Consider the following 13,938-nt stretch of genomic DNA (forward strand, 5'->3'; position numbering starts at 1 on the left):
CTTCGATTGTGTCCACCTATGGAACTTCATCAACAGGAATAATTACATCTGATTTGCAAGCTAGTATTGGAGCTACATCTTCGTTGCCTTCTTCAGTGATTCCGACCACTTCAAATACAATAGCTGCGACAAGTTCATCTTCAGTTGCTGATACGATATCATCAAGCAGTGCTGAGACATCAACAGTGGTTTCAAGTATAGGATCTGTCTCACTTGCAGTTACGAGTTCTGTAGAGGCATCGACAAGTACTCAAGTACTGTTATCGTCTAGCAACGAAATTACAACACCAACATCGAGTATACCAAGTGAAGTAGCTTCTACTAGTGTTCCTGTTTCGATATCATCAAGCATTTCTGATACTTCGATTGTGTCCCCCTATGGAACTTCATCAACAGGAATATTTACATCTGATTTGCAAACTAGTATTGGAGCTACATCATCGTTGCCTTCTTCAGTGATTCCGTCCACTTCAAGCACAACAGCTGCGACAAGTTTATCTTTAGTTGCTGATACCTTATCAACAAGAAGTGCTGAGACATCCACAGTGGTTTCAAGTATAGAATCTAATTCGCTTGCAGTTACGAGTTCTGTAGAGGCAGCGACAAGTACTCAAGCACTGTTATCCTCTAGTACTGAAATTACAACAACAACATCAAGCATACCAAGTGCAGTAGCTTCTACTAGTCTTCCTGTTTCGATATCATCAAGCATTTCTGATACTTCGATTGTGTACCCCTATGGAACCTCATCAACAGGAATAATTACATCTGATTTGCAAACAAGTATTGGAGCTACATCATCGTTGTTTTCTTCAGTGATTCCGTCCACTTCAAGCACAACAGCTGCTACAAGTTCATCTAGAGTTACTGATTTGATATCATCAATCAGTGCAGAGACATCCACAGTGCTTTCAAGTAAAGAATCTGTTTCACTTGCAGTTACGAGTTCTGTAGAGGCATCGACAAGTACTCAAGCACTGTTGTCCTCTAGTACTGAAATTTCAACAGCAACATCAAGCATAGCAAGTGCAGAGGCTTCTACTATTCTTCCTGTTTCGATATCATCAAGCATTTCTGATACTTCGATTGTGTCCCCCTATGGAACTTCATCAACAGGAATAATTACATCTGATTTGCAAGCTAGTATTGGAGCTACATCTTCGTTGCCTTCTTCAGTGATTCCGACCACTTCAAATACAATAGCTGCGACAAGTTCATCTTCAGTTGCTGATACGATATCATCAAGCAGTGCTGAGACATCAATAGTGGTTTCAAGTATAGGATCTGTCTCACTTGCAGTTACGAGTTCTGTAGAGGCATCGACAAGTACTCAAGTACTGTTATCGTCTAGCAACGAAATTACAACACCAACATCGAGTATACCAAGTGAAGTAGCTTCTACTAGTGTTCCTGTTTCGATATCATCAAGCATTTCCGATACTTCGATTGTGTCCCCCTATGGAACTTCATCAACAGGAATATTTACATCTGATTTGCAAACTAGTATTGGAGCTACATCATCGTTGCCTTCTTCAGTGATTCCGTCCACTTCAAGCACAACAGCTGCGACAAGTTTATCTTTAGTTGCTGATACCTTATCAACAAGCAGTGCTGAGACATCCACAGTGGTTTCAAGTATAGAATCTAATTCGCTTGCAGTTACGAGTTCTGTAGAGGCAGCGACAAGTACTCAAGCACTGTTATCCTCTAGTACTGAAATTACAACAACAACATCAAGCATACCAAGTGCAGTAGCTTCTACTAATCTTCCTGTTTCGATATCATCAAGCATTTCTGATACTTCGATTGTGTACCCCTATGGAACCTCATCAACAGGAATAATTACATCTGATTTGCAAACAAGTATTGGAGCTACATCATCGTTGTTTTCTTCAGTGATTCCGTCCACTTCAAGCACAACAGCTGCTACAAGTTCATCTTCAGTTACTGATTTGATATCATCAATCAGTGCAGAGACATCCACAGTGCTTTCAAGTAAAGAATCTGTTTCACTTGCAGTTACGAGTTCTGTAGAGGCATCGACAAGTACTCAAGCACTGTTGTCCTCTAGTACTGAAATTTCAACAGCAACATCAAGCATAGCAAGTGCAGAGGCTTCTACTATTCTTCCTGTTTCGATATCATCAAGCATTTCTGATACTTCGATTGTGTCCCCCTATGGAACTTCATCAACAGGAATAATTACATCTGATTTGCAAGCTAGTATTGGAGCTACATCTTCGTTGCCTTCTTCAGTGATTCCGACCACTTCAAATACAATAGCTGCGACAAGTTCATCTTCAGTTGCTGATACGATATCATCAAGCAGTGCTGAGACATCAACAGTGGTTTCAAGTATAGGATCTGTCTCACTTGCAGTTACGAGTTCTGTAGAGGCATCGACAAGTACTCAAGCACTGTTATCCTCTAGTACTGAAACTACAACAACAACATCAAGCATACCAAGTGCAGTAGCTTCTACTAGTCTTCCTGTTTCGATATCATCAAGCATTTCTGATACTTCGATTGTGTACCCCTATGGAACCTCATCAACAGGAATAATTACATCTGATTTGCAAACAAGTATTGGAGCTACATCATCGTTGTTTTCTTCAGTGATTCCGTCCACTTCAAGCACAACAGCTGCTACAAGTTCATCTTCAGTTACTGATTTGATATCATCAATCAGTGCAGAGACATCCACAGTGCTTTCAAGTAAAGAATCTGTTTCACTTGCAGTTACGAGTTCTGTAGAGGCATCGACAAGTACTCAAGCACTGTTGTCCTCTAGTACTGAAATTTCAACAGCAACATCAAGCATAGCAAGTGCAGAGGCTTCTACTATTCTTCCTGTTTCGATATCATCAAGCATTTCTAATACTTCGATTGTGTCCCCCTATGGAACTACATCAACAGGTAAAATTACATCTGATTTGCAAACCAGTATTGGAGCTACGTCATCGTTACTTTCTTCAGTAAATCCCTCCACTTCAAGTACAACAGCTGCTACAAGTTCATCTTCAGTTGCTGATGCGATATCATCAAGCAGTGCCGAGACATCCACAGTGGTTTCAAGTATAGAATCTAATTTACTTGCAGTTACGAGTTATGTAGAGGCATCGATAAGTACTCAAAGACTGTTTTGGTCTAGCACTGAAATTACAATACCAACATCGAGTATACCAAGTACAGTAGCTTCTAGTAGTGTTCCTGTTTCGATATCATCAAACATTTCTGATACTTCGATTGTGTCCCCCTATGGAACTTCATCAACAGGAATATTTACATCTGATTTGCAAACTAGTATTGGAGCTACATCATCGTTGTCTTCTTCTGTGATTCCGTCCACTTCAAGCACAACAGCTGCGACAAGTTCATCTTCAGTTGCTGATACGATATCATCAAGCAGTGCTGAGACATCAACAGTGGTTTCAAGTATAGGATCTGTCTCACTTGCAGTTACGAGTTCTGTAGAGGCATCGACAAGTACTCAAGCACTGTTATCCTCTAGTACTGAAACTACAACAACAACATCAAGCATACCAAGTGCAGTAGCTTCTACTAGTCTTCCTGTTTCGATATCATCAAGCATTTCTGATACTTCGATTGTGTACCCCTATGGAACCTCATCAACAGGAATAATTACATCTGATTTGCAAACAAGTATTGGAGCTACATCATCGTTGTTTTCTTCAGTGATTCCGTCCACTTCAAGCACAACAGCTGCTACAAGTTCATCTTCAGTTACTGATTTGATATCATCAATCAGTGCAGAGACATCCACAGTGCTTTCAAGTAAAGAATCTGTTTCACTTGCAGTTACGAGTTCTGTAGAGGCATCGACAAGTACTCAAGCACTGTTGTCCTCTAGTACTGAAATTTCAACAGCAACATCAAGCATAGCAAGTGCAGAGGCTTCTACTATTCTTCCTGTTTCGATATCATCAAGCATTTCTAATACTTCGATTGTGTCCCCCTATGGAACTACATCAACAGGTAAAATTACATCTGATTTGCAAACCAGTATTGGAGCTACGTCATCGTTACTTTCTTCAGTAAATCCCTCCACTTCAAGTACAACAGCTGCTACAAGTTCATCTTCAGTTGCTGATGCGATATCATCAAGCAGTGCCGAGACATCCACAGTGGTTTCAAGTATAGAATCTAATTTACTTGCAGTTACGAGTTATGTAGAGGCATCGATAAGTACTCAAAGACTGTTTTGGTCTAGCACTGAAATTACAATACCAACATCGAGTATACCAAGTACAGTAGCTTCTAGTAGTGTTCCTGTTTCGATATCATCAAACATTTCTGATACTTCGATTGTGTCCCCCTATGGAACTTCATCAACAGGAATATTTACATCTGATTTGCAAACTAGTATTGGAGCTACATCATCGTTGTCTTCTTCTGTGATTCCGTCCACTTCAAGCACAACAGCTGCGACAAGTTCATCTTCAGTTGCTGATACGATATCATCAAGAAGTGCTGAAACACCGACAGAAGCCTCTAGGATAGAATCTGTTTCACTTGCATTTACGAGTTCTGTAGAGGCATCGACAAGTTTTGAAGGACTGTTATCCTCTAGCACTGACATTACAGCCATTACATCGAATATATCAAGTGCAGTAGCTTCTACCAGTGTTCCTGTTTCGATATCATCAAGAATTTCTGTTACTTCGATTGTGTCCCCCTATGGAACTTCATCAACAGGAATAATTAGATCTGATTTGCAAACTAGTATTGGAGCTACATCATCGTTGTCTTCTTCTGTGATTCAGTTCACTTCAAGCACAACAGCTGCGACAAGTTCATCTTCAGTTGCTGATACGATATCATCAAGAAGTGCTGAAACACCGACAGTAGCCTCTAGGATAGAATCTGTTTCACTTGCAGTTACGAGTTCTGTAGAGACATCGACAAGTATTCAAATACTGTTATCGTCTAGCACTGAAATTACAACACCAACATCGAGTATACCAAGTGCAGTAGCTTCTAGTAGTGTTCCTGTTTCGATATCATCAAGCATTTCTAATACTTCGATTGTGTCCCCGTATGGTACTTCATCAACAGGAATAATTACATCTAATTTGCAAACTAGTATTGCAGCTACATCATCGTTGCCTTCTTCAGTGATTCCGACCACTTCAAATTCAATAGCTGCTACAAGTTCATCTTCAGTTACTGATTTGATATCATCAATCAGTGCAGAGACATCCACAGTGCTTTCAAGTATAGAATCTAATTCGCTTGCAGTTACGAGTTCTGTAGAGGCAGCGACAAGTACTCAAGCACTGTTATCCTCTAGTACTGAAATTACAACAACAACATCAAGCATACCAAGTGCAGTAGCTTCTACTAGTCTTCCTGTTTCGATATCATCAAGCATTTCTGATACTTCGATTGTGTACCCCTATGGAACCTCATCAACAGGAATAATTACATCTGATTTGCAAACAAGTATTGGAGCTACATCATCGTTGTTTTCTTCAGTGATTCCGTCCACTTCAAGCACAACAGCTGCTACAAGTTCATCTTCAGTTACTGATTTGATATCATCAATCAGTGCAGAGACATCCACAGTGCTTTCAAGTAAAGAATCTGTTTCACTTGCAGTTACGAGTTCTGTAGAGGCATCGACAAGTACTCAAGCACTGTTGTCCTCTAGTACTGAAATTTCAACAGCAACATCAAGCATAGCAAGTGCAGAGGCTTCTACTATTCTTCCTGTTTCGATATCATCAAGCATTTCTAATACTTCGATTGTGTCCCCCTATGGAACTACATCAACAGGTAAAATTACATCTGATTTGCAAACCATTATTGGAGCTACGTCATCGTTACTTTCTTCAGTAAATCCGTCCACTTCAAGTACAACAGCTGCTACAAGTTCATCTTCAGTTGCTGATGCGATATCATCAAGCAGTGCCGAGACATCCACAGTGGTTTCAAGTATAGAATCTAATTTACTTGCAGTTACGAGTTATGTAGAGGCATCGATAAGTACTCAAAGACTGTTTTGGTCTAGCACTGAAATTACAATACCAACATCGAGTATACCAAGTGCAGTAGCTTCTAGTAGTGTTCCTGTTTCGATATCATCAAGCATTTCTGATACTTCGATTGTGTCCCCCTATGGAACTTCATCAACAGGAATAATTAGATCTGATTTGCAAACTAGTATTGGAGCTACATCATCGTTGTCTTCTTCTGTGATTCAGTTCACTTCAAGCACAACAGCTGCGACAAGTTCATCTTCAGTTGCTGATACGATATCATCAAGAAGTGCTGAAACACCGACAGTAGCCTCTAGGATAGAATCTGTTTCACTTGCAGTTACGAGTTCTGTAGAGACATCGACAAGTATTCAAATACTGTTATCGTCTAGCACTGAAATTACAACACCAACATCGAGTATACCAAGTGCAGTAGCTTCTAGTAGTGTTCCTGTTTCGATATCATCAAGCATTTCTAATACTTCGATTGTGTCCCCGTATGGTACTTCATCAACAGGAATAATTACATCTAATTTGCAAACTAGTATTGCAGCTACATCATCGTTGCCTTCTTCAGTGATTCCGACCACTTCAAATTCAATAGCTGCGACAAGTTCATCTTCAGTTGCTGATACGATATCATCAAGCAGTGCTGAGACATCAACAGTGGTTTTAAGTATAGGATCTGTTTCACTTCCAGTTACGAGCTCTGTAGAGGCATCGACAAGTACTCAAATACCGTTTTCCTCTAGTACTGAAATTACAACACCAACATCGAGCATACCAAGTGAAGTAGCTTCTACTAGTGTTCCTGTTTCGATATCATCAAGCATTTCTGATACTTCGATTGTGTTCCCCTATGGAACTTCATCAACAGGAATAATTACATCTGATTTGCAAACAAGTATTGGAGCTACATCATCGTTGTTTTCTTCAGTGATTCCGTCCACTTCAAGCACAACAGCTGCTACAAGTTCATCTTCAGATACTGATTTGATATCATCAATCAGTGCAGAGACATCCACAGTGCTTTCAAGTAAAGAATCTGTTTCACTTGCAGTTACGAGTTCTGTAGAGGCATCGACAAGTACTCAAGCACTGTTATCCTCTAGTACTGAAATTACAACAGCAACATCAAGCATAGCAAGTGCAGAGGGTTCTACTATTCTTCCTGTTTCGATATCATCAAGCATTTCTGATACTTCGATTGTGTTCCCCTATGAAACTTCGTCAATAGGTATAATTACATCTGATTTGCAAACCAATATTGGAGCTACATCATCGTTACCTTCTTCAGTAAATCCGTCCACTTCAAATACAATAGCTGCGACAAGTTCATCTTCAGTTACTGATTCGATATTGTCAAGCAGTGCCGAGACATCCACAGTGGTTTCAAGTATAGAATCTTATTCACTTGCAGTTACGAGTTCTGTAGAGGCATCGACAATTACTCAATCACTGTTATCCTCTAGTATTGAAATTACAACAGCAACATCAAGCATACCAAGTGCAGAAGCTTCTACTAGTCTTCCTGTTTCGATATCCTCAAGCATTTCTGATACTTCGATTGTGTCCCCCTATGGAACTTCATCAACAGGAATAATTACATCTGATTTGCAAACAAGTATTGGAGCTACATCATCGTTGTCTTCTTCGGTGATTCCGTCAACTTCAAGCACAACAGCTGCGACAAGTTTATCTTTAGTTGCTGATACCTTATCAACAAGCAGTGCTGAGACATCCACAGTGGTTTCAAGTATAGAATCTAATTCGCTTGCAGTTACGAGTTCTGTAGAGGCAGCGACAAGTACTCAAGTACTGTTATCGTCTAGCACTGAAATTACAACAGCAACATCAAGCATAGCAAGTGCAGAGGGTTCTACTATTCTTCCTGTTTCGATATCATCAAGCATTTCTGATACTTCGATTGTGTTCCCCTATGAAACTTCGTCAATAGGTATAATTACATCTGATATGCAAACCAGTATTGGAGCTACATCATCGTTACCTTCTTCAGTAAATCCGTCCACTTCAAATACAATAGCTGCGACAAGTTCATCTTCAGTTACTGATTCGATATTGTCAAGCAGTGCCGAGACATCCACAGTGGTTTCAAGTATAGAATCTTATTCACTTGCAGTTACGAGTTCTGTAGAGGCATCGACAAGTACTCAATCACTGTTATCCTCTAGTATTGAAATTACAACAGCAACATCAAGCATACCAAGTGCAGAAGCTTCTACTAGTCTTCCTGTTTCGATATCCTCAAGCATTTCTGATACTTCGATTGTGTCCCCCTATGGAACTTCATCAACAGGAATAATTACATCTGATTTGCAAACAAGTATTGGAGCTACATCATCGTTGTCTTCTTCGGTGATTCCGTCAACTTCAAGCACAACAGCTGCTACAAGTTCATCTTCAGTTGCTGATGCGATATCATCAAGCAGTTCTGAGACATCCACAGTGGTTTCAATTATAGAATCTGTTTCATTTGCAGTTACGAGTTCTGTAGAGGCATCGACAAGTTCTCAAGCACTGTTATCCTCTAGTACTGAAATTACAACAACAACATCAAGCATACCAAATGCAGTAGCTTCTACTAGTCTTCCTGTTTCGATATCATCAAGCATTTCTGATACTTCGATTGTGTACCCCTATGGAACTTCATCAACAGGAATAATTACATCTGATTTGCAAACTAGTATTGGAGCTACATCATCATTGCCTTCTTCAGTGATTCCGATCACTTCTAATACAATAGCTGCGACAAGTTCATCTTCAGTTGCTGATACGAGATCATCAAGCAGTGATGAGACATCAACAGTGGTTTCAAGTATAGGATCTGTTTCACTTGCAATTACGAGTTCTGTAGAGGCAGCGACAAGTATTCAAGTACTGTTATCCTCTAGCACTGACATTACAGCACCAACATCGAACATACCAAGTGCAGTAGCTTATACCAGTTCTCCTTTTTCTATATCATCAAGCATTTCTGATACTTCGATTGTGTCCCCCTATGGAACTTCATCAACAGGAATAATCACATCTGATTCGCAAACTAGTATTGGAGCTACATCATCGTTGTCTTCTTCAGTGATTCCATCCACTTCAAGTACAATAGTTGCAACAAGTTCATCTTCAGTTACTGATACAATATCATCAAGCAGTGCCGAGACATCCACAGTGGTTTCAAGTATAGAATCTAATTTACTTGCAGTTACGAGTTATGTAGAGGCATCGATAAGTACTCAAAGACTGTTTTGGTCTAGCACTGAAATTACAATGCCAACATCGAGCATACCAAATGCGGTAACTTCTACTAGTCTTCCTGTTTCGATATCATCAAGCTTTTCTGATACTTCGATTGTGTCCCCATATGGAACTTCATCAACAGGAATAATTACATCTGATTTGCAAACTAGTATTGGAGCTACATCATCGTTGTCTTCTTCTGTGATTCCGTCCACTTCAAGCACAACAGCTGCGACAAGTTCATCTTCAGTTGCTGATACGATATCATCAAGAAGTGCTGAAACACCGACAGAAGCCTCTAGGATAGAATCTGTTTCATTTGCATTTACGAGTTCTGTAGAGGCATCGACAAATTCTGAAGGACTGTTATCCTCTAGCACTGACATTACAGCCATTACATCGAACATATCAAGTGCAGTAGCTTCTACCAGTGTTCCTGTTTCGATATCATCAAGAATTTCTGTTACTTCGATTGTGTCCCCCTATGGATCTTCATCAACAGGAATAACTGGATCTGATTTGCAAACTAGTATTGGAGCTACATCATCGTTGTCTTCTTCTGTGATTCCGTTCACTTCAAGCACAACAGCTGCGACAAGTTCATCTTCAGTTGCTGATACGATATCATCAAGAAGTGCTGAAACACCGACAGTAGCCTCTAGGATAGAATCTGTTTCACTTGCAGTTACGAGTTCTGTAGAGACATCGACAAGTATTCAAATACTGTTATCGTCTAGCACTGAAATTACAACACCAACATCGAGTATACCAAGTGCAGTAGCTTCTAGTAGTGTTCCTGTTTCGATATCATCAAGCATTTCTGATACTTCGATTGTGTCCCCGTATGGTACTTCATCAACAGGAATAATTACATCTAATTTGCAAACTAGTATTGCAGCTACATCATCGTTGCCTTCTTCAGTGATTCCGACCACTTCAAATTCAATAGCTGCGACAAGTTCATCTTCAGTTACTGATACGATATCATCAAGCAGTGCTGAGACATCAACAGTGGTTTCAAGTATAGGATCTGTTTCACTTCCAGTTACTAGCTCTGTAGAGGCATCGACAAGTACTCAAATACCGTTTTCCTCTAGTACTGAAATTACAACACAAACGTCGAGCATACCAAGTGCAGCAGCTTCTTACAGTGATCCTGTTTCGATATCATCAAGCGTTTCTGATACTTCGATTGTGTACCCCTATGGAACTTCTTCAACAGGAATAATTACATCTGATTTGCAAAGAAGTATTGGAGCTACATCATCGTTGTTTTCTTCAGTGATTCCGTCCACTTCAAGCACAACAGCTGCTACAAGTTCATCTTCAGTTACTGATTTGATATCATCAATCAGTGCAGAGACATCCACAGTGCTTTCAAGTATAGAATCTTATTCACTTGCAGTTACGAGTTCTGTAGAGGCATCGACAAGTACTCAATCACTGTTATCCTCTAGTATTGAAATTACAATAGCAACATCAAGCATACCAAGTGCAGAGGCTTCTACTAGTCTTCCTGTTTCGATATCCTCAAGCATTTCTGATACTTCGATTGTGTCCCCCTATGGAACTTCATCAACAGGAATAATTACATCTGATTTGCAAACAAGTATTGGAGCTACATCATCGTTGTCTTCTTCGGTGATTCCGTCCACTTCAAGCACAACAGCTGCGACAAGTTTATCTTTAGTTGCTGATACCTTATCAACAAGCAGTGCTGAGACATCCACAGTGGTTTCAAGTATAGAATCTAATTCGCTTGCAGTTACGAGTTCTGTAGAGGCAGCGACAAGTACTCAAGTACTGTTATCGTCTAGCACTGAAATTACAACATCAACATCAAGCTTACCAAGTGCAGTAGCTACTACTAGTCTACTTGTTTTGATATCCTCAAGCATTTCTGATACTTCGATTGTGTCCCCCTATGGAACTTTATCAACAGGAATAATTACATCTAATTTGCAAACTAGTATTGGAGCTACATCATCGTTGTCTTCTTCTGTGATTCCGTCCACTTCAAGCTCAACAGCTGCGACAAGTTCATCTTCAGTTGCTGATACGATATCATCAAGAAGTGCTGAAACACCGACAGTAGCCTCTAGGATAGAATCTGTTTCACTTGCATTTACGAGTTCTGTAGAGGCATCGACAAGTTCTCAAGCACTGTTATCCTATAGTACTGAAATTTCAACAGCAACATCAAGCATAGCAAGTGCAGAGGCTTCTACTATTCTTCCTGTTTCGATATCATCAAGCATTTCTGATACTTCGATTGTGTCCCCCTATGGAACTACATCAACAGGTAAAATTAAATCTGATTTGCAAACCAGTATTGGAGCTACGTCATCGTTACCTTCTTCAGTAAATCCGTCCACTTCAAGTACAATAGCTGCGACAAGTTCATCTTCAGTTGCTGATTCGATATCATCAAGCAGTGCAGAGACATCCACAGTGGTTTCAAGTATAGAATCTGTTTCACTTGCAGTTACGAGTTCTGTAGAGGCATCGACAAGTACTCAATCACTGTTATCCTCTAGTATTGAAATTACAACAGCAACATCAAGCATACCAAGTGCAGAAGCTTCTACTAGTCTTCCTGTTTCGATATCCTCAAGCATTTATGATACTTCGATTGTGTCCCCCTATGGAACTTCATCAACAGGAATAATTACATCTGATTTGCAAACTAGTATTGGAGCTACAACATCGTTGTCTTCTTCGGTGATTCCGTCCACTTCAAGCACAACAGCTGCGACAAGTTTATCTTTAGTTGCTGATACCTTATCAACAAGTAGGGCTGAGACATCCACAGTGGTTTCAAGTATAGAATCTAATTCGCTTGCAGTTACGAGTTCTGTAGAGGCAGCGACAAGTACTCAAGCACTGTTATCCTCTAGTACTGAAATTACAACAACAACATCAAGCATACCAAGTGCAGTAGCTTCTACTAGTCTTCCTGTTTCGATATCATCAAGCATTTCTGATACTTCGATTGTGTCCCCCTATGGAACTACATCAACAGGTAAAATTACATCTGATTTGCAAACCAGTATTGGAGCTACGTCATCGTTACCTTCTTCAGTAAATCCGTCCACTTCAAGTACAATAGCTGCGACAAGTTCATCTTCAGTTGCTGATACGATATCATCAAGCAGTGCAGAGACATCCACAGTGGTTTCAAGTTTAGAATCTGTTTTACTTGCAGTTACAAGTTCTGTAGAGGCATCGACAAGTACTCAAGTACTGTTATCGTCTAGCACTGAAATTACAACACCAACATCGAGTATACCAAGTGAAGTAGCTTCTACTAGTGTTCCTGTTTCGATATCATCAAGCATTTCTGATACTTCGATTGTGTCCCCCTATGGAACTTCATCAACAGGAATAATTACATCTGATTTGCAAACAAGTATTGGAGCTACATCATCGTTGTCTTTTTCAGTGATTCCGTCCACTTCAAGCACAACAGCTGCTACAAGTTCATCTTCAGTTGCTGATGCGATATCATCAAGCAGTTCTGAGACATCCACAGTGGTTTCAAGTATAGAATCTGTTTCATTTGCAGTTACGAGTTCTGTAGAGGCATCGACAAGTACTCAAGTACTGTTATCGTCTAGCACTGAAATTACAACACCAACATCAAGCATACCAAGTGTAGAGGCCTCCACTAGTTTTCCTGTTTCGATATCATCAAGCATTTCTGATACTTCGATTGTGTCCCCCTTTGGAACTTCATCAACAGGTACAATTACAGCTGATTTGCAAAACAGTATTGGAGCTACATCATCGTTGCCTTCTTCAGTGATTCCGTCAACTTCAAGTACAACAGCTGCGACAAGTTCTTCTTTAGATGCTGATTTGATATCATCAAGTAGTGCTGAGACATCCACAGTTGCTTCTAGCTCTATAGAGGCATCAACAAGTGCTCAAAATCTGTTGTCAATTGCTTTTGAAATTACAGGAACGACACCGGAATTAACGAGTTCCGTAACAAATATTGCTTATGCTCTGTCTTATGTTTTCAGCATACCTGTTTCTTCTTTGTCCCCCTCTTACGATGGCATGGCCAGCAGTTCTTTTTCTTCATCATATATTCTAACCAGTTTTGGTTTTGCTGCTGAATCATCAATTTTTCCTACAGCTGCTATTTTTCCAACGACATCGATTTCCACAGCAAATAGTTTCTATTATGGAATGATTTTGTCTTCAAGCTCTTCTCAAGTTCCATTGTCGATAAGCATAAGCGGGGTGACCAAGAGCACTGACATGGTTCTGTCGTCGTCAATAGGTTTGTAAACCGCCTTTTTACTATATTGTAATGGTTTCTAGTTATTGAAGGATTTTCTCCTGTAGCAATTTTCTTTTTTCCCGAAGTCTCTATTTATCATCTGAAGGGTATTCAATATCATCATGATAATTATTATTGTTCGGAATTTTGTCTCGAAATCTTTTGCCCTGATATATTTTCCTGATTGGCTAAAAGTTCTATTTCATACAAAGAAATGAATTATTAGGTATGTATTGAGCATCATGTCTAAGTTCAACATAGTTTGAAAAATTCAATTAATCATTTTTGGAACATTGTTGAAGATTTCAAAAACATAAGGTTCTTTATTGATTTGGATGATTTTACTGTATTAAAAGATTTCATTTTACGTTGGGATTCGAGTGATTACAAGGCTTC

General features: G+C 39.7%; 1 protein-coding gene across 1 annotated transcript in view; it reads left to right on the top strand.

The window, feature by feature from the left end:
• Positions 1–13,938, top strand: part of LOC135693452 (uncharacterized) — a 95,024-nt gene that overhangs the window by 59,991 nt on the left and 21,095 nt on the right. The window contains exon 19 of the mRNA XM_089111438.1: positions 381–13,542. Coding sequence (XP_088967564.1) covers positions 381–13,542 — 13,162 coding nt within the window. The remainder of the gene's footprint in view (positions 1–380; positions 13,543–13,938) is intronic.

Source organism: Rhopilema esculentum, chromosome 11, assembly GCF_057945365.1.
Source record: "Rhopilema esculentum isolate cy_ngs chromosome 11, ASM5794536v1, whole genome shotgun sequence".
Lineage (NCBI taxonomy): Eukaryota > Metazoa > Cnidaria > Scyphozoa > Rhizostomeae > Rhizostomatidae > Rhopilema > Rhopilema esculentum.